This window comes from Microtus oregoni, unplaced genomic scaffold (genome assembly GCF_018167655.1).
Source record: "Microtus oregoni isolate MIOR12 unplaced genomic scaffold, Mior012 000040F_ref0000088, whole genome shotgun sequence".
In the NCBI taxonomy this organism is placed as follows: Eukaryota; Metazoa; Chordata; class Mammalia; order Rodentia; family Cricetidae; genus Microtus; species Microtus oregoni.
The window spans coordinates 17,822,031-17,843,389 of NW_024543207.1; the positions used below are offsets into that span (position 1 = coordinate 17,822,031).

General features: G+C 48.6%; 1 protein-coding gene across 2 annotated transcripts; it reads right to left on the reverse strand.

Annotated features, from left to right (window-relative positions):
- Positions 1–2,673: 2,673 nt before the first annotated feature.
- Mtrr (5-methyltetrahydrofolate-homocysteine methyltransferase reductase) lies at positions 2,674–21,334 on the reverse strand. 2 transcript variants are annotated; one of them, XM_041632246.1, is made up of 15 exons: positions 21,288–21,334; positions 20,343–20,495; positions 19,727–19,880; positions 18,595–18,712; positions 15,509–15,881; positions 14,553–14,675; positions 13,213–13,366; positions 11,960–12,048; positions 10,633–10,813; positions 9,204–9,246; positions 7,587–7,773; positions 6,711–6,829; positions 5,380–5,472; positions 5,100–5,282; positions 2,674–3,130 (listed from the first exon to the last, which is right to left on the reverse strand). In XM_041632246.1, exons 2-15 carry the CDS (start codon positions 20,469–20,471, stop codon positions 2,986–2,988), a joined length of 2,091 nt encoding a protein of 696 aa, XP_041488180.1. In that variant the 5' UTR covers positions 20,472–20,495; positions 21,288–21,334; the 3' UTR covers positions 2,674–2,985. The 2 variants fall into 2 exon arrangements, with proteins under 2 accessions (XP_041488180.1, XP_041488179.1); XM_041632245.1 differs by lacking the exon at positions 21,288–21,334 and adding an exon at positions 21,096–21,279.
- Positions 21,335–21,359: the final 25 nt, after the last annotated feature.

Here is a 21,359-nt window from a genome sequence, read left to right on the forward strand (position 1 = left end):
CATCATCTCAGTGAACTACATCATCTCAGTGAACTACATCATCTCAGTGAACTACATCATCTCAGTGAACTACATCATCTCAGTGAACTACATCATCTCAGTGAACTGCATCATCTCAGTGAACTGCATCATCTCAGTGAACTACATCTCAGTGAACTACATCATCTCAGTGAACTACATCTCAGTGAACTACATCATCTCAGTGAACTACATCTCAGTGAACTACATCATCTCAGTGAACTACATCATCTCAGTGAACTGCATCATCTCAGTGAACTACATCATCTCAGTGAACTGCATCATCTCAGTGAACTACATCATCTCAGTGAACTGCATCTCAGTGAACTGCATCATCTCAGTGTACTGCATCATCTCAGTGAACTACATCATCTCAGTGAACTACATCATCTCAGTGAACTGCATCATCTCAGTGAACTACATCATCTCAGTGAACTACATCATCTCAGTGAACTGCATCATCTCAGTGAACTGCATCATCTCAGTGAACTACATCTCACTGTCTTCACCCCACACTTTCTGCACGTTCGTCAGAATTGATCTCAGGGTATGTAACAGTATTTGGTGGCGTTTCCCTAACTCCCGTTTTATTTATTGTACATAAAATATACAATAGTGAAAATACACAATGTAAGATCAGAAAAGAAGAAAAAGCCACAAGTTCTCACCAAGGTTGAGATTATTACAATTGCCTTTTCAGATCTTAATTCTCACAACGACCAAAGAACACGTCATCAGGTATGGATTGTTTTCAAATGTTGCACTATTAAATAAGACAATATACCAGACGGAGAAAGTTTATCAAACCTGCGCTAGTTATACTGAGTCAGCTGACAGGACCTAGGACAGTTTGGAGACACATCCTGGGTATGCCTGTGAGAGGTTATCTGGGTTGGGCTAACTGCAGTGGAAAGACCCACGCTAAATGTTGGCAGACTGTGCCATGGGTGGGGCTCCAGGGTGTATGAAAGGAAACAGCTGGGCACAGGCAGTCTTCCCTTGACTGTGGACGTGGCGTGACCGCTGCCTCTAGCTCTGCCACCATGAGCTCCCCACCGTCGAGCACCGCACACCAGACTGAGCTAACATACCCCTCCTTAAGTCGCTGAGTCCCAGCAACAACACACAAGTGCTACAGAGCCCTTTCATACACTTTATTTTCTTAACTTTCGAGAGAATCTGGAATCAGAAATCTGACTGGAGTATTTTAAGGCTAAGATACAATCTGAGTGTATCACAGAAATAAAATCAGTGTTGGGAAGCCACAACTGAAAAGGAATCTGCAAGAAGGACAAGGTACAGCCTGACAGCAACGTGCACATGATGTCTCCTGGGGGGGGGGACGCCCTGACAGCAACGTGCACATGATGTCTCCTGAGGGGGGGACACCCTGACAGCAACGTGCACATGATGTCTCCTGGGGGGGGACACCCTGACAGCAACGTGCACATGATGTCTCCTGGGGGGGGGACTCCTTGACAGCAACGTGCACATGATGTCTCCTGGGGGGGGCACCCTGACAGCAACGTGCACATGATGTCTCCTGGGGGGGGGACACCCTGACAGCAATGTGCACATGATGTCTCCTGGGGGGGAACACCCTGACAGCAACGTGCACATGATGTCTCCTGGGGGGGGACACCCTGACAGCAACGTGCACATGATGTCTCCTGGGGGGGGACGCCCTGACAGCAACGTGCACATGATGTCTCCTGAGGGGGGGGACACCCTGACAGCAACGTGCACATGATGTCTCCTGAGGGGGGGACACCCTGACAGCAACGTGCACATGATGTCTCCTGGGGGGGGACACCCTGACAGCGACGTGCACATGATGTCTCCTGGGGGGGACACCCTGACAGCGACGTGCACATGATGTCTCCTGGGGGGGGGACACCCTGACAGCAACGTGCACATGATGTCTCCTGGGGGGGACGCCCTGACAGCAACGTGCACATGATGTCTCCTGAGGGGGGGACACCCTGACAGCAACGTGCACATGATGTCTCCTGAGGGGGGGACACCCTGACAGCAACGTGCACATGATGTCTCCTGGGGGGGAACACCCTGACAGCAACGTGCACATGATGTCTCCTGGGGGGGAACACCCTGACAGCAACGTGCACATGATGTCTCCTGGGGGGGGGGACACCCTGACAGCAACGTGCACATGATGTCTCTTGGGGGGGGACGCCCTGACAGCAACGTGCACATGATGTCTCCTGAGGGGGGGGACACCCTGACAGCAACGTGCACATGATGTCTCCTGAGGGGGGGACACCCTGACAGCAACGTGCACATGATGTCTCCTGGGGGGGGACACCCTGACAGCAACGTGCACATGATGTCTCCTGGGGGGGGGGACACCCTGACAGCAACGTGCACATGATGTCTCCTGGGGGGGACACCCTGACAGCGACGTGCACATGATGTCTAATGGGGGGAAGGGCGAACGCCCAAGCTACAGAGCACTGCACATCATCAGGAAGAGAAAGGCGGAGTACAAATATATTCCAAAATAGATTTCTAGTAGCATAAAAACCCTTATAAGGATGACCATAAAATTAAAATATTTTATCAGAAATATAGTTTTGATAATAAACCACAATTAAATAATTATATAAACACCCAAAAAGTATGCTTTACATTTAATTTAAATATTACCGGCATGAATATTGTGTATTCTGCACAGAGAGCTAATATATCCACAGTTTTCCATGATGTGCACAGGTGTAGGCGAGCCATCGGCTACCTGTCCTCCTGTGGGGCCCATGTGCGATGAGGGCGACTTCTCCACCCCCACAGTGCGGTGCTGGGTGGGGCCACAGGGGAGGAGTGGGAGACTGCACCAGACTTGTAAGTGATCTGTTCCCTACCCAACCTCCTTCAAGAAATAGTCAAAAAATTTTACACTCAGCTTCAGTAAAATTGTCTTTTGGCATTTTATGGGGCAAATGTCTTCCAGTTTTATGACCAAATATCCTGGAGGTATCGCTTCTCTTGCTTCAATGTTGCCAGAGTTTTCATTGCCTCCAGCTTGCTCACTCCAGACTCTTTGCTTACGATTTCCACAAGGGCGTCGTTCACGTCTTTAGCCATGTTCTTGGCATCTCTAGAAAACGAAAGAACATGCTTTACCAAACAGGAATTCCTTTTTAAACCAAACTCTCTTTAGTAATTAACCACATACCTAGCTCCCTCTGACCCTGACGTCTTTGCTTTTTCCTCATTTCTCAGAATGTTTCCCACAGATATCCAGCTTCACTGACCCCAGGTCAAGTCTTCACCCAGGGTGCCCACTCTAAACAGAGCTGGCCACATGGCTCCACGGCTCACCACCCCCCTAGAGCAGCCCAGGGAGGGAAGCCCAGGCTTGGATCACCTGTCTGACCCCTTCCCTCTCCCACAGCGCACAGCAGACCTGCTCGCTCTCATCCTCCATAGCCTCGTGCACATGAAGTAAGAGACCCTTCACCAAGGACGGGTCTTAGCTCCTGAAGGCAGAGGAGGCACCATCTCGTGTGTCACTGTCCCTTGCTAACTCCATGTTAATAAAGCACTGCTTCCAGGCCTCTCCCACGATGACTGCTGAGGTCAGGCAGGGGCCTCACTTCTCCGTGTATCTCCCACAATGGCTGCCCAGGTCAGGCAGGGACCTCACTTCTCCGTGTATCTCCCATGCCCGAACAGTGCAAGCACTCAGCAGGTGCTCCAATGTTGGATGAAGATATAAGCCAGGACGTGATGTCTGGAATACAGCCCGTCCTGCCAGTTGACCGTTCCTCATCTTTGCCTCAACCACTCCAGAGCATCGGTGCCCATGGCCCGAGCCTCTGCCACATCTACAGTGCCTCTCTCCTTCACCCCACTTGACTGGCTGCTGGCTCCGACAGGCTCTTCCTCCCTCAGTGTTCTCTGCTCCTGCCTGCTTCACTAGTGACTCAGCCTTGGTCTCTGAAGCCACTTGTGTTCTCTAGGAAGGACTGGGTGACTGGAAGGGGCTATGCAGGGGAGGACTGAGGAGTCTGGAGACATCCACGTTAGCTCCACAACTGGCCCATCTGTGTGATTAGCTGACTCTGCTACTTAGAGTTAACACTTCAGTCTCAGTGAGACCAAAATGCCCTCTGCAAACACGGAGATCAAGAACTTCAGCAAAAGCTAAATGAAAACAAACCAGAGTGTGTGGAGTCTGCAGTGTTCTGCAGGTGAGAGCCACAAACTGTCAGGGTCATGAAATCATCTGGACAGCAGAACACAGCCTTGAAAAGCTGAACCAGTCAGGATCTCATCTTCCGCATCATAGTTAAAGAGTTCGATGTTAGCTTGGCTAACTGAAGATGGCAAAGGCTCAGGGTGTCTTAGGATAAAAGTAAAATTTCTTATTCCAAAACTTCCTTTTATCTAGCTGACAGTTTTAGAGTCAAATTCTGAAATGTAGTCTCTACATGGCGCCTTTGAGTTTGTGTGACAGACACCGCCACAGGATGGACGTAAAGCTAGTGCTGAGAGTGACCCAGGTCTTCGGCCTCCTGACCACCACAAACCGCCCTAGAGAAAAAGGATGTAATCTGAGGGGCGTTCTCAGAGTCAAATCCTGCTTTCCTCTTGCTGGCTTAGTGCTGCAAATCACAAACACGTTCGATACAACAAAATCTATGTGAGATTTCAATTTAAGTGACTGAAGTTTTCCTTTGAGATAGGGTTTCTCTATGTAACCACTTTGGCTGTCCTGGAACCTGCTCTGTAGACCAGGTTGGCCTCAAATTCAGATAGCCGCCTGCCTCTGCCTCCTAAAAGTAGGGATTAAAGGTGTGCGCTACCACCGCCTGGTGTGACTAGGTTTTAACACGAATTTTCAGATGCTGCACATATGCACCCAGAGTAAAGCATTCTCTAGGGCAAGCGCCAGCACTCACACTGCTTCCCTGGAAAGAAGCTGGCTGGTAAGTGTGCACTAGACTTGACTGTTTGCTGTGTGCTTATGTGGGAGGTCGGTGAACTCAGTGACTGTCACACTCTTCCCTGGCCCCTTGACCCATCCACAGCAGCACAGCTGCCTTTTCCACCTGACCACATACCCACACATGTAAATATAGCCGTTCTCCTGGAGGAGGGTCCTGGCCACCTGCTGGCTGTGGCGCTGGAGGTTGTCCTGCACGTACTTTGCTGGGGCCTCCTCCTCCTCTGGGGGGGCATCTCTCGAGAAGGAGACCTTCAGGTGAGTCAAGACCCCGATCTTGAGGAAACGCCTGAGCTCCTCTCTGCGACATAACACAGCACGGTCACAGAAAGGTGGTGGCTTAAAGATGACCATGTCTGCACATTACAACCGTTTAGATACAACAGACGCGCGTGTACCTGAACAAATAGTCTCTGTCCTTATGTCTGCAGCCAAAAAACAGCCACATTGCTCCAAAATTTCCATCTGGGTGCTGTTCTTGGAGTTTCTCTCTAAGATAAAAAGGGAATGTTTGATATAGTGAGCACATGAACTACTATCTTTCAGGAAATATCGCCAACCAGCAGGTCTGTAAAATCCACCTTTACACTGGAACAGTACTTGCTATGTCTGGATATTATCTGGGATTTTATGCCACAGCACTCAGGACTATCCTGGGCTCTTGCTCACACTGAGCAGACATCCTAACAAATTACACACCAGTAACTTTAGAGAGTAACTCTCGGAACTTCAGGTGCTAAAGGCTTGGTTCCGAGAGGGGACCTGGTAGGTGACAGAATGTTTAAGAGGTAGAGCACATTGGACAGCCTCTAGTTAACTGGGGATGTGACTGCAAAGGAGGTCATGGGGCCCCTGCCATGCCCGCTCCTTGGTTCCAGGTCACGAAGTGCTATGGGATAAATGCCCTTGTACCCTGTAAAAATTTGTTACTTTTTTGGTTTAATAAAGCACTTTATGGCCAGTCGCCAGGCAGGAAGTAGAGGTGGGGCGACCAGAACAAGAGAATTCTGGGAAGAGGAAATGCTCAGTCTGCAGTCGCCACTGAGACACAGAGAAAGCAAGACGAGAGAATGTGGAACTGATTGAGGTACCAAGTCACATGGCTAAACATAAATAAGAATTATGGGTTAATTTAAGTTGTAAGAGTTAGTTAATAATAACCCTGAGCTAGTAGGCCAGTTTCTAAACTGAGATAAGCATCTGTGTGTTTGTGACTGAATGGCTGCGGGACCAGGTGGGGCAGAAACTTCTGTCTACAATGGAGTCTACAGTGGAGTCTACAGTGGAGCGTGAGGAAGAAGAGAGAAGCCAGATCAGTCTGCTCTACCACGGCCACTCTTCTAGACACCCACGGCCACTCTTCTAGTCTGGGCTCGCTTTAGACAGCCGCTACAGGTGTACCTGTGACTACTGACCCAGCTCAGGACAGGGAACAGCTGTACCCATCACAGCACAAAGGTGTGCCTTAAATTCCTCCCCAAGGAATATGCTATTATCCACAGCACAGATGAACACGCAGAGTGACAGCTAGAACTGTCGCCACACACAGGGAAGCTCCTGACTTGGAGCAGAGACTGAAAAATTCTTCCCCAGGGCACAAATAACTACAGCACCTGATAGTAGGTGAAAACCTTTTAAAGTAAAAGTTTTACGACCAACACCCACTATTCTAACATGGCTGAAGACAAAATGTGCGATCCGTCTCCACCCGAGGACAAGGAGCACACACCTGTGCTGGAGGAAGCCAATGAAGGGCGCTACGCCAGTTCCTGGGCCCACCATTATGACGGGGGCGGAAGGGTCATCTGGTAAGCGGAAAGAATGTGTTGCTCGAGGAGAGATCAGTATCTGGAATATTGAACCGGCTTTGGTGAGTAAAGACAACCCAGGTGAGCACGGACGAGCACTTAACTGAGCTCGCGAGGGTGCGTACGTGTCAACTGCTCTCAGAGAAGCATCACTCGGTCACACAGCAGCGCCAGACCCGACTAAAGCCTTGAACACGTCTCATATGACAGAGGAAGAAGGAACAGTTTGTTTTCTAAGTATTTCCTTTTCTACTCATATCAAAAGTGCTTTCACTTAGCAGACTTTTTCACCTGTGAGTTAAAAGCATAAGCCATGGAATAAGGGACCAGGAAGGCAGGCTAAGAAGTGTAAACACAAACAGCCCCCACGGTAGGACCTGTTGGAGCTGGTGGTGGCAGTGGTGGGGTCACTTTTCTCTGAGTCCCGGTGCCCATTGGACGGGTCCATCCTCATGAGCACATGGGTAACACTAACTGAACTCAGAAACTTAAAATAAATGAATGGATCAGGACATGAGCTGGGATGGGGTGTGAATGGGGGTGTCTCGGGGGAAGCTGGAGTAGGGTATAGAGTAGTTACGATCAAGATACATAGTAAGATCATACAACTACCCAGCTGGGACACAGCACTAGGAAACATCACTGCCCCCACAAGAGCAGTCACAGAAAATGCATTCTTTTCTACAAACACAAGACGCAACAACAGACAACAACAGCTGCATGTTTAACATGCGAGACAGCGTCCAGTCAGGTGAGAGCTGAGCTCCGGCAGCGCTGAGCTCACACCGTCCTAGTACCTCAGGAGCCAGGGCATCAGGACGGTCTGTGTGCGGAGCTTCCCTGTTTGGCTGAAGAAATGGCGCAACCAATGTGGCCAACCAGCCTGTGCACACCCCCTTCCGCGGTGCGGCCGCTGTGGTGGGGGACGGATACTCCAGGATGTTAAACACGAAGTGAAGCTTGTCGGGATGGAGTAAGCTCGAGCTGCAAAGACACAGGGACGGATGTCTCACTGTGCTGGGAGAATGGGGCTCCAATCCACCATGACGCTGCTCTAGACAAGAGCCATCTTAACCCTTGTTTCTGCATGGTGAAGTCTTTCAGGAAAGGCTCCAGTTCTATCTAGGAAGTGAGATGCCCCACGGCTCTTCCTTCAAGATTCCCTACTCAGTATTTACCCGACTGAGTTTATTACCATGCCAATGACAGGGACAAATGCACTGGGTATTATTTATAAAGCTGACAGGTATGAAAGTGAAGAAACCACCAGCAGACGCTCACTAACCTCAGTCCACGCTGTACTATGTAAGAAGGGAGGGTGAACTCACTCCCACAGGCACCCCTGCTGCAGGGGCAGGGGCAGGGGCACTGGAAGGCCCAGGCCAGCACTCACTCTGCCAGCTCTTCAGCTGCCCAAGAATGGCGAGACCTCAGTCTACTGCCTTAAATGGGAACATGGATCGTCAGGTACAAACTGTGAACTCCCAGGGTACAGAAGCCCTGGGCTCTTCGGATTGCACTGTGCTCTGGGTACACTGTCTACACTGTGTCTACACCGTGCTCTATACAGAACTCTACACCGTGTCTACACCGTGCCTACACCGTGCTCTACACAGTGCTCTACACCGTGTCTACACCGTGCCTACACTGTGTCTATACCGTGCCTACACCGTGTCTACACTGTGCCTACACCGTGTCTACACTGTGCTCTATACCGTGCCTACACTGTGTCTACACCATGCCTACACCGTGTCTACACCGTGCCTACACTGCACTCTATACAGTGCTCTACACTGTGCCTACACTGTGTCTACACCGTGCCTACACTGCGCTCTACACCATGCCTACACTGCACTCTATACAGTGCCTACACCGTGTCTACACCGTGCCTACACTGCACTCTACACTGTGCTCTACAGAACAGGGGAGTATGCAGCACCTGGCCCGGTCACTAGTGATCTGAAGTTCACGTGTCACAGGACTTAGGAACTGTGTACCGTGTTAGTGTTCATGTGTCACAGGACTTAGGAACTGTGTACCATGTTAGTAAGTGTTCACGTGTCACAGGACTTAGGAACTGTGTACCGTGTTAGTGTTCACGTGTCACAGGACTTAGGAACTGTGTACCATGTTAGTTTTCACGTGTTGCAGGACTTAGGAACTGTGTATCATGTTAGTAAGTGTTCACGTGTCACAGGACTTAGGAACTGTGTACCATGTTAGTTTTCACGTGTTGCAGGACTTAGGAACTGTGTGTCATGTTAGTAAGTTTTCATGTGTTCACAGGATTTAGGAACTGTGTATCATGTTAGTAAGTGTTCATGTGTTCACAGGACTTAGGAACTGTGTACCATGTTAGTGTTCACGTGTCACAGGACTTAGGAACTGTGTACCATGTTAGTAAGTGTTCCTACCTTGCACATGAGTACGGCCGAGGCTGGAGTCTGGGCAGCTGTTCTAAAAAGTAAAAACAGGCAATTAACTCACGCCCACTGAAACAGGCACAGAACAGAACCCAGCCTATATTGAACTTTCTTATGTTCAATATCCAAAATAAGATGTTCTCTTTTAAAGGATTTTATAGCACATGGTCCAGTGATCTCTCCTCCCACACTGGTCTCAGGGACGAGGACATGAAGAACGGAGCCGTCAGCCACCCACGGCCAGCAGGCTCACTGCTTTCACGTGTCTACAGAGCAGCTGAATAGACATGTCCAGGAGTTTCCAGATGGGAAATAAAATTAAAGCCACAAAAATATCACAGTCATCAATTTTAGGAAATAGGAGCACGATGCCCTTTTACTTCCTGTGTTTATATACATGATAAAAACCAACTTCCTCAGCAGCCAGACGCTTCAAGATGCAGAGGGACTTGTGGAAAAGCAACATAAATGACCCATATTTTAATTATCTGCTTACAAAGTTCATAATTTTTGTGAATAACAGGCTCTATTTTTAGTTTACTTGGGCAAAACTTTGAAATATTCCTTCTAAAACTGTTTAGTCTTAATAAAGCAGGGAAATAAAGTTCAGTAAAGAATTCATCTTAAGTTTTCCAACGCCATGAAATCGAAAAGTACCAGCCAGCTGGCTTAGACATTGGAATGGGGGAGAATAGCCTCACATAGCGATTTTTTTCCCCAAAAAAATTTTTGGGAGGAAAATAAGGGAAAAAAATACCGAGAAACAAAAGGAACGGAAAGTCTGGCTAGAACAGGCCTCCAGGCGCCCCCTGCTGGCTCAACGCAAGCACTACACATGTGACTGTCAACAGCCCTGCTCCACTACAGGCAAACAAATGCAGGCTAGTAAGAAAGGCTACAGGATCCTGCCTACTGCTCACGGTCATCACTCCAGGGCAGTTACAGCCCCTTGTGAGCCAGTCACCAGGCTCGGGAGTGTCAGTCTGTATTACCAGGGCCCCCTTGCTCCTGACCTCCTTACTTCTGCACCTTCTACACAGGGCTCACGCTACACCCAATTACACCACATTCTGATTGGTGAAATCACTCCCCCTCCGAACAGCTACTGCCAGATAAGACCCAGCTAAACTACTTCACTGAAAAGAAAGAAACGAGAAAAGACACTAAATTCTTTGAAAAAAAAAATCACAATTGAATAAATTAACAGAGAAAATGATAGTGACATTAATTACAGAAAAAAAAATGAAAAAAAATCAGAAAGTGTGAAAGGGGGAGGAACTGTGGCTTCCAGGAGGGAGCCCAGATGTCACTATAACCGGTCACTCCCTTTTAGATGTGGTCACCCTGTATCTGCACAAAACCCACAGCGAGACACGAACGGCCAGCCTCCTTTACTGGCGCTGGGGCAGGGACGACTCACCGAGCAGCAGGCTGAGTGGAGGGTGGCACGACGGGAAGGCGAGGAGGAGGTCCAGCAGAGAGATGCTGGCGTCTCGGACGAAGCGGTTGTAATCGGCTGCCCCCTGTTTACTGCACAGCTCCTGCAGCCTCCGCTTTTCAGCTGAGCTGCTGGTGCAGTCCACCAGGGCGCGCAGGAACGCCTGAGGAGAGAGGCCGGCCGTGAGCTGTTCTGTGGTCAGGGCTAGCTCTGTGGATTCAAGCCAGTCACAACTATACGATGAGACCTTCTCTCGAATGAATGAATGAATGAATGAATGACTAAGAAATGGAAGAGAAACAGCACACTGAAACAGCAGAAAACATTTCAAGGCTTTAAAGGATAAATAATTTGAAATACCAAATATACTCGAAAAAAATTATTTTACACATATGTTCCAAACATGTGTGCAAAGACTATCACAGTACTGAAATTTCTATTTAGACATTTCCTCCACCATGGAAAATCTCCAAACATGTTCATGATCAAGCCAATGAATATGATGCATACATTAAAAACACCCTCAGTCTTTCCACACCAGAACATGGGCATGATGTGGAACAGGAATTAGATTCTAGAATTAAACTCCAAGGGTGTGGTCACAAAACTCTGACATCCTATGTCACACAGATATTTTTAACACAGCACATTTTGTATAGTAAAAAAAGTATATTTACATATACTTTGTAAAACTTAAAAAGCAGGTCAAGTTAAAGCCAAACTGAATTAATTAAACGTAAGAAGTTCTCATCAAAATGAATTCCGTGTCTAAGACTCTAAGGCGGTTTACTTCCCAAGACCAGCAGTGTGTAGGCACCCGCTCAACGGGAGACAGAAGCCTGCTTGTATTAGCACGGTCCGTCTGCTCAGACAGTTCCAGTCCAGCACAGCAGGTTAGGAAAAAAATAGCTGCAAGCATTTTAAATACAGTTCCTGGTGTAATACTGACCTCTAGTGGTTCAGTCTATCCTAAAATCCCTCTACAGCTCCCAAATCCCCCCACTCTGCAGTAACCGAGCAGCACCACACAGATCTGCAGTCACGCAGCAGGTGATGGAGAGGGGTGAGAGCCCTGCACTCTCAGAAGTGTTCTGTCATGGAGGAGGAGGAGAGGGGGCAGTGCAGCCCAGGCTTTCCTCTGTTACCGTGTGACATTATTGGCAGGTGATAGGGCAGCTGAAGGAGATCCGTTTCCATGACATTAGAAAGACACCCGAACTATCTTTACAGCTCTAAGGGACAGGTATCATCCAAAAGTCCTAAACACACGCTGCCCTCTTCTGAGTCACTCAGGGACAAAGAGAAATACCTTTTTAGGAACTGCCCGTATTTCCAGACACCAGGTGAGGATGAACTGGAGGGAACAGCCCTCGGGCACATGCTGGGGCACAGCAGCTCCTGGCAGATGAGGCAGAAGGGTCAGGGCAGAGAAAAGACACAGCCACAAAAACATTGTCAGAACAGCTCTGCATTCACCAAAATACAGCTAGCTGTGACACTTTAGAGAGCTACCCAGTGTGATGTTGAGGCGATGATCAAGAAGACACTGGCAGAAACAAATACGTCAGGAAGAAACAGCCACTTCACAAAAGTAAAAGACTGATAAATTCAAAATGTACCAAATAAAAGACAATTATCTAAACGGAGTGGAAAAAGATGACCATGTTCCAGGAAAATGAAAAGTAACCTCAGTGGCTGGAGAGATGGCTCAGATATTAAGAATGCCAGCTGTTCTAGAGGACCCCAATTCAGTTCCCGCACCCACACGCCTGTAACTCTAGCTCCAGGGATCCAGCATCCCTTTCTGGTCTCAACCAGGTACCAGCACAATGTGGTACACACACACACACACACCAAAATAAAAATAACTTTTTTTAAAAAACAGGAACTTCAGCACTGAATAAGTTCAAGATTATGTATAAGTAATATTAATATTTTAAGTAATAAAACAACTTCTCTTATTTACAGCAAATTATTTTTACATAATAACATGTGACCATGAGAAGTAAACACAAGGGGAGTTTCACATACAGGCTCTGGGCTCTTTCCACACCCACTAGTGAGCGTTGCCACACTGCTCACTCCAAATAAGAGCAGCATCAAGGAGCAGCCGGCACTGGAGTCGCTGGTGCTCATGCATGTGTGTGTGCGGTCACAGGCAGCACCGAGAAGCGGCCAGCACCAGAGTTGATGGTGGCCATGCATGTGTGTGTGCGGTCACAGGCAGCACCGAGAAGCGGCCAGCACCAGAGTCGCTGGTGGCCATGCATGTGTGTGTGCGGTCACAGGCAGCACCGAGAAGCGGCCAGCACCAGAGTCGATGGTGGCCATGCATGTGTGTGTGCGGTCACAGGCAGCACCGAGAAGCGGCCAGCACCAGAGTTGATGGTGGCCATGCATGTGTGTGTGCGGTCACAGGCAGCACCGAGAAGCGGCCAGCACCAGAGTTGATGGTGGCCATGCATGTGTGTGTTGTCACAGGCAGCACCGAGAAGCAGCCAGCACCAGAGTCGCTGGTGCTCATGCATGTGTGTGTGCGGTCACAGGCAGCAGCTGTCTCACCTCTCTTCTTGGTGTCCGTCTTAACTGTCAGGATGACACGGTACTCTCGTTTGTCAGTCAGCTGCAGCCTGTGCAGCAGACCTGCGACCTCAGAGTCACTGTTTGGACAGATCACATTGAAGGAATCGCCCGGTTGGTGGGAAAACTCAGTTTTCTAGAGAAGGACCAAGGTGAAACTGAGTAAGTCCACTCACCCAACAAACACACTTTTACTAGGAGCTATTCTAGAAAAGACGAGGGGCGGTGTGCTGTGTGTGCTGGTGCACACCCTCGAGCCTGTCACTGGGGAGCCATAGGCCAGCCTGGTTGTCAGTGCGACAACATCTTAAACAAAGCAAACAAAACTATGGCGGGGCATGGGGTGGGGTGGGGGCAGAAAGCTCTAGCCAGTGAGTTTGCCGGCAAAGTTTAGATTCCCAGGATTCCATAAACGCTGGCTGGGTGTGTGCCACCTGAAAATCTAGCCTTTGAAGGTGGAGACAGGGTATGCACACCCCACACCCAGCCATCCTGAGAGCTCTGGGTTTGATTGAGACGCGCTGCTTCAGTGACTGAGAAGGAGAGTATTCCGGGAAAATTCCTGGAATTACCTTCTAGCTCTTGAAGGCCTGCATGCACGCACATATGTACACACGCGTGCGCACGCACAGACACCACATCCCACTTAATAGAACGTGGACTTTCTCACTAGCACAGACACAATACAGTAGGTTTGATGGCTGCCATTTCTGTTTCTATCAGAAGCCTCTACCAAATGTTCACAGACACTATGAAGTGCTCTGATTTTCTTGGGACTTTGCTTCTTGGGACGTTCTTCAAGATAAAGGGCTGACTTACTAACTGAAAAAACCCTCAGCAAGCACATGCAGATGGACCCTCAGATGGGGTCAAATGCCACGTACAGCCCCGACACCACAGGCGAATGCTCTCTGGAGAGAGATTCCCTAACCTTTCCAGAGTCCACAGACCAGGAAGACCGCTATGAGAAGCTGGTGCTTTCTTGACCATCTAGTCTGTCTTTATTTCTGCCTCACGGGCTAATCCTAGGTGACCAGCTTCCTTCTGCTGGCCTGCCACAGGTGAAATGCCGCCTGGATCCCACTGCTTTCTCCTGGCTTGTGGTCAAGGTGCTACGCTCTGCTCTGCCAGTGACAGCCACGTCTCATCTCATCTTTGCTCTGAAGTAGAGAGCAGAGAGGCTTGGAGAAATGACAGGTCAGGAATAAAGTGGCCAGGCCCTGCCAGAGACACCTCCTCCTGGGTGTAGTAACCAAGCGCCCAAAGGGCCCATGTGCCTTCACGATACAGCTGTGTTGAGAATGAACTCCCTAACAACTTACTGAAATGTCCAGTTCCAACAGCAGTGTGGTCTTCACGGCGTCATTTGAAGTCAGTTGAATAGCTTTGGAAATTGGGACTTGAAAAACTGCGTCCTCCAAAGTCACAGAAGCCCGGCTTTCCTCCTTGAGAAACAAACGGGATAAAATATAATGGGATGCAACCCCCAGACCCACATTAGAAGTCCAGACACGGAGGCATGCACCTGTTATCCCAGCACTAAGAAATGGGATGCAACCCCCAGGACCACATTAGAAGTCCAGACACGGAGGCATGTGTCTGTCATCCCAGCACTAAGAAGCAGAGACAAGCAGAGCTCTGGGACCAGCTTCTGTGTCTCCCACTTTTACCCCTCCAGCCACACACAGCTCCAGCCACACACAGCTGCCAAGAAGAGCATCTCACAGTCTGACTCTTGCCATCAGTGACATTTAGTGCTAGAGAAGCTTCCGCAGGCTGCTAGGACACCCATCGCGGTGATGAGACCTCTGCACTGTGACAGACGGAAGACAGAGGTGCAGCAGAGACAGCAATGCAAACGCAGAGCCGGGGAGCCCAACAACAAAAGCTGGGGGAGTATAGGCGAGAAGGGATGCTGAGGTTCTGTCCTGCAGGACCAGGCGAACTCAGAGCTCCTGAGAGATGACGTGAGCAGGCCGAGGACTTGGCCACTGAAAGCGAGGACAGAGCGAGAGGGCGCTGTGCAAGGCTGCGTCAGGGATGGAAATAAGGCTTTTGCAACATCAAGCCCCTTGTGACAGAGAGGGGCCTAGCTTTGCTGGAAGGGTCTTCTCTGCAGGCCTCTGGTGAGCACTCCTCACAGAAGCAGCTACAGACGGCACGCAGCACAACGGCACGGCCGCTGTGGAACTGTTGTTGTAGCCGGAGTCTCGGACCCCTGTCCTGAGGTCACAAACAAGAACTCACGGTAAGTGCCATCATGAAGTAAATCTCTCACCTGGCCAGGCGACTCCTGAAGATGCACCTCCAAATACTCAGGGGGCAAAGCTGGAATACTCAGAGAGGTCTGTGAGAGTGGGGGAGCTGAGCGGGCGAGAGAGGACTCAAAGTCTTCGATCAAAGCACTCCTCTGACTCCTGTTCGCGTCATTCTGTCCCCAAACCCCAGGGTCCTTGTCGTCCGCATCCTCTAATCTTAGATGTTCGACTTGCGACTGGACGTGTAGCATCTCCGGCCCCACAGCAGTGTCCGAGGGGGTGTCTGCTGGCCGTGGGGGCACACTGCTCATTTCTTGTTCTCCGAGCGTCTTAAAGAGATTGGTGAGGGCAGCCCAGAGTCCGGCAATCCACGGCTCTACCACGAGCTCTAAACTGTATGTGACACAGGGAAGAAACCAAAGGCCTAAGCTGTGCACTTGAGCACAACAGTGAAATAAGAAGTGGCCTGTCCGCTCGGCAGAGTACTGCACACAACTGCTAAAAGCACTAAAGAGACTATTCAAACAATCCACAAACGATGATTTTCAAAAGCACAGCATTGCACTGATTAGCACTGTACAACTGAACATGCACACAAAGCAAACGAGCTGAGAGACGAAGCTACTTGGCCTAGATAATAGGAAACTAATGGCCCTCATAGCTGGCTGTCTTCATTCCAGGGAGCTAACATTTTACAGGTGTGTTCAAACCTGATAACACGAACAGAGCTTAGCAACACTGTGTTATAAAAGGTCATTATACCAGTTGAAGGTACCACCTCGCTTTGTCTATAAATTTATTGATCTTTTTCCTATAGATATCAACAAAAAATCATTCTAAATTAAGACTAAATGTCTAACTAAATAAGTTCCCTCCCCATCTACCAATCTATGAACGTGTCCTTTAAAATGTGATCTCTTTCTCTTTCTCTCTCCCCCCTTTAGATTTCCAGGAGGTTAGTCTCAGGAAAAGAATTCCTTCCTCCTCCCTCCCTCCCTCCCTCCCTCCCTCCCTCCCTCCCTTTCTTTCCGAAAGTGGACTCACTCCTCCTAACTTGCAGAGGTTCAGTTAGGACTAACAAAGCACAACACGACCACAGTGTTCCTGACACGCCATGAACAGGTAGCTAAGGAGAGGGTGTGGACAAGACAGTGTGAGGCAGACACTGAAGGAAATGAAATGATCACTTTTCATCTCAACTGAAAGACAGCATCTGATGTGGGAGTGATTTCTTATTAATAAAGAAACTGCCTAGACCCATTTGATAGGCCAACCCTTAGGTAGGCGGAGTAAACAGAACGGAATGCTGGGAGAAAGAAGCTGAGTCAGGGAGTCGCCATGATTCTCCCACTCCAGACAGACGCAGGTTAAGGTCATTCCTGGTAAGCCAGCTCGTGGGCTACACAGATTAATAGAAATGGGTTAGATCAATATGTAAAAGCTAGCCAATAAGAAACTGAAACTAATGGGTCAGGCAGTGTTTAAAAGAATACAGTTTCCGTGTAATTATTTCGGGTAAAGCTAGCCGGGTGGTGGGACACAGCCCGCCGTCCGTACTACAACAAGCATCAACTTCTCATCACTGTGATAGGCGACCGGCCATCAGGAGGCTCACCTCAGAGCACCATCTTCCCAGAGTGTGAGCCCACTGAGTTCACAGTGCTACAGACAGCAGTTACCCTGGGGAGTCTTCACAAAAGCAAGTTCAACAGTAAGCTACATGTGAAGCGTCACTCTCACAACTGAGAAAGAGTTAGACAATGCTACCAGTAACTGTGAAGGGAGCTGGCACCCACTCAGTGCGTGCTGGGAAGAAGCATGGTCCTGGTCCATGAGCATCAGTCTCTGACCGTGGCCTGAACCTGCACAGTGCATCCCACAATTATCCATCTCAGGTTAGAGAGATGGGTGAGCAAAGACTCCTGGTCAAGTGGGAATGGAAGGTTTCAACCCAGGCACACGAGAGCAAGAGCGGTCTCAGCTTTTCAGACAAGAAAGTCTTCAGCCAAACACCTTTACTCCAGACGCACAAAGCCGTCGGGCTGAGCATTTAAGATGCACAAACTACTGAACACACTCAGGAATTTTAATATTCAATCAAGTACACGACCCCGAACAGTTATAGAGATCTATGTACGGTACTACAGGAAATGAGCCTAAAGATTGATACAAACATTATATCCTACAGATAAACCAAGCTCACAAAAAGACAGCTCAAAATAAAGCCGCAGGACGAGCAGGTAATGTGGAAAATGTCGGAACTTTGTCACTGTGAGGGAACCGTGCATGAGACAGGACCCTTCCTAGCACTGAAGCTGAAGGAACTCACGGGAGGCCAGAGCACCGTGCAAGATGCGGGGTAACGTGAGAAGTCCCTGCACACCCAGAAAAGAGCACTGCAAAGGGACATCAATGACGTCATTATTTCTACAGCAGCTCATTTACTGACATGCTGACTGGAAATTCACTCAGTGTTTTTACAGAATTAACAGCAAAACAAAACAAAACCCAAAACTGTGTACTCTCATCTGGCTACAATAATGACCGTTAAAGGTTAAACAGCAGACTGAGAAAGAACAGTACTGAAGACCTGGACAGAAACACGTTAGGTGGATATGGAAGGCTGTGCACAGGCTCAAATACTGAGCTCCAGAAAGAAGAAAGGGTAACAGTGCACTCCATTAAGATGGTAAGAGACAGCCAAGACATGCCGTAGTCAGTGATGCTCGGCCTGAGGGCTCCTTCCACTAGAGGAGATGCTAACAGGGCGCCTGTGAGCAGGGCAAAGAAAAGACATGCAGGCAATACCAACGCTGCCAGAAAAACGCTCACTCTTACAAATACTTCCATACTCTGAGACACATGTAACCTGCCGGATGCTTCCCTCTTTCCATTAACAGATATCAAGGGTTGAGGCGGGGATGCGGGATGTGACAACATGGGCCAATCAGGCTTCACTCACCTGATCTTCCCGGGTTCCGGCTAAACGATGAGATATAACGAGGCTCTCAGATGACCGTCAGTGCTAACCCAAGCCAAACATCTATAAGCTCACCAGCTTCCACCATGTGAAAGTGTACTAGAAACAGACACGCACTGTCCTTACCCTACACAGTCATCGGCATGTCCAGTGTCGTAGAAATGCTGGGCTCCAAGCTCCTGAAGTCGTTTATCGATCACTTTCCCTCCGTTGCAGAAGTATGTGTATTCCGAGTCACCCAAACCTAGAGAACCCAAATAGACACTCAGTGCATACAAAGGCTCAACAACGTAACAGACAGAGAGATAAAGTGTCTATATGCTATCCTGTACTCTGGCACATATAGAAGAAACAATGTATAGATCCACATTTCCTTATTTTCTTCAGCAATGCCATGCATGCAGTGTTCTTCTACTGTACATCATGAAAGCACCAGATAGCAACAAAACAAACTGGCACCCGGTCAAGGAAATACACATACTCAACATTTCTGCTTCCATGAATTAATGTAACAATGCAGGAATCTAAAGAAATAGCTCAACTGGCTTTGAAATCAGGTCGTCATGCTTGGTGGCAAGCTGTTTAACTTGCTGGCCCTTCTGATCCTTACTATAACCTGTTTAAATTATGCTTTACAAAGCTCTAGACAATTTTCTTAACATGTGATGGATCTGAACACTGGCAAAGAGCTACTAACTACAGAGAACAGAGTCTCTCCTCGGAACCGCAGGGTCACTTCTAGCAGGCCAAGTGAATACAAAGGAATTATTTTATTAATTAAGACTCTCCAACTGGTTCCAACGTACTAGGGACTGAAAACCGCAGTTCTGAAGTTACGTTCCTAGGGAACATACTCGGTTTTAGAGACCTGCTGCTAATCTTAAACAACTGAATATCCTAACTGTTTGCTCCTTCAAGAATTCTACCTTAGGTTTGCAGTGAGGCCTAGACACTAATATTCTGAAAATATTCCATGGCTACTGGAGAGGTTCTGCAGAGTGCTGGGGGTGTAGCTGAGTGGCAACATGCTCTGCTAGGGTGTGAGGCCCAGATACACCCAGGACGGAGGGGGAGGGGAGAATCAGAACATTGCTTTGGAGTATAAGTTAGACTATCATTGACATGTCTAAATTTTATATAGATATAATACTTATGTAAAAATAAAAGACACATGCAATTATATTTCATGGTTTTGAAAGATATATTCCTATATCAAAGCAATAATTGCAAATATTAAAAAAAAAGCACAGTTCATTACCCAATAATCCATACCGCAGGTGAGCAAAAAAGTCTGTGGGTAGCGTCTTGTCGTTTATTTCTTTAACAAACTTGAGGGCTGTGTCGGGTGGATCTCCAGTTCCTGTGGTAGATACGACCATTACCAGAGGAGCAGTTTCTGTTTTCAGATCATACTACAAAACAAGGAGATCAAATCAGGATGCAGGATTGCATGAACTTGTGATTTAACACACCGGCAAAAACACTAGTGACCAGACCTGTGACCAGCTGCAAAGGACACTGCTGTTGTTGTTCACGTTCGCTGATGAACGGACCATACACTGTTACTGTTTACAGGAAGCAAGTATCTGTTTCAGTTTCTAACATTTTCTAAGCTAATCCAAATGTTTACATCCAGGTTTAAGATAGTATCTATCTGTTTCAGATTTTTTTCAACCTCATCGACATGTATACATCTAGGTTTAATCTCAGCTAGTTGGTAGGATGTTACCAAGTTCAAGTTTAGCCTTGGCTACAGTGTGAGTTCAAGGCGGGCCTGGGTGAGTCCCCTTAACAAAAACATGGAGAGGAAAGCATACAGAGCTTCACCTCACATCACAAAGCACAGGAAAATCTGCAGGCACAGCTGCCCTTACCTTTCCAGACTCACTAACACAGTGAAGATCTGCAGCAAACCCATGCGACACAGCCTGCTCACTTATCTCTTCTGCAATGGCCTTCGCCTGTCCTCGCTGTGTGGCATACAGCAACAGAAACCTTCTCATCACCTCAGGTCATCTAGGGTGAGACTGAAAAACCACCGAGGGGAGAAGGGCATACTACTTAATGGAGCAGGTAACTGGCAGGTATTCATTTTACAGCAATCTTTACACGTGTTTCTTGGCATTGAGAGAATTAAGACCAGAAGCATACAGAAGAGAGACTCTTAATCGCGGTGCTCAGAAATCTACTCCTGATATCCAGCTACGTTTGGACCTTGCAAGTGTCTTTCAGAGGTGCATACTTGTAGGGGAGTGATTTGAACCTCAATTCTGCTCCCTCGTAACCTGCATGATTAAGAATGGCAAGCTGTAGGGCCCGAGCAAAGTTCAAACACAGTGTCACTTACAGAGGTCTTATTTCTTCCTTTTTAAAAACCCTAATTGCACAGCGTTCCCCTAAAATTGGGAGCCTCCTCTTTCCTGCTGGATCCTATTCAAATCACTGACCGTCATGAGAGTTCCCACCGCTAAAAATAAATCAGCAATTAGTGTATACGGATTTGCACTTGGAGTGGGATTCTATCTAGCGGCTAACCCCGAAAGGCTGTCAATTGGCAGGAAAGGAGCCCACCATAGCTGTGTGCTCTTGGGGCTCATCTGCCTGCGAGCCAGGACACAGGAACTTACAGGTGACATCCGCTGGGTCGCAGAGCTGACATGACCCATGCGTGACTCGCAACGCGACACGTGCGGGGCTGGCGAAGTAGCCTCCTTCCACCGCACCCTGTCAGCCCCCAGCGATCCCGGAGACCCAAGGACGCTATCCCCAGCGCGCAGGCGCGAGCCCCGGCTCCCCCGCCATCCCCGGGCCGCGCGTACCTCCAGCCGCTAACTCCCGCACGGGACACCGCCTGGGGACAAAGCGCACGCGCACCCAGGAGCCGATTGCGC

Bases quoted from the DNA above. Each gene is read 5' to 3' on its own strand.
- Mtrr (XM_041632246.1), bottom strand. From the start codon at position 20,471: ATGAGAAGGTTTCTGTTGCTGTATGCCACACAGCGAGGACAGGCGAAG. The intron at 5,283-5,379 runs GTACACGCGCGT...GTTATGTCGCAG, and splicing joins GACAGAGACTATTTGTTCAG to AGAGGAGCTCAGGCGTTTCC. The intron at 3,131-5,099 runs GTATGTGGTCAG...TTCGTTTTCTAG, and splicing joins GGCTATATTTACATGTGTGG to AGATGCCAAGAACATGGCTA.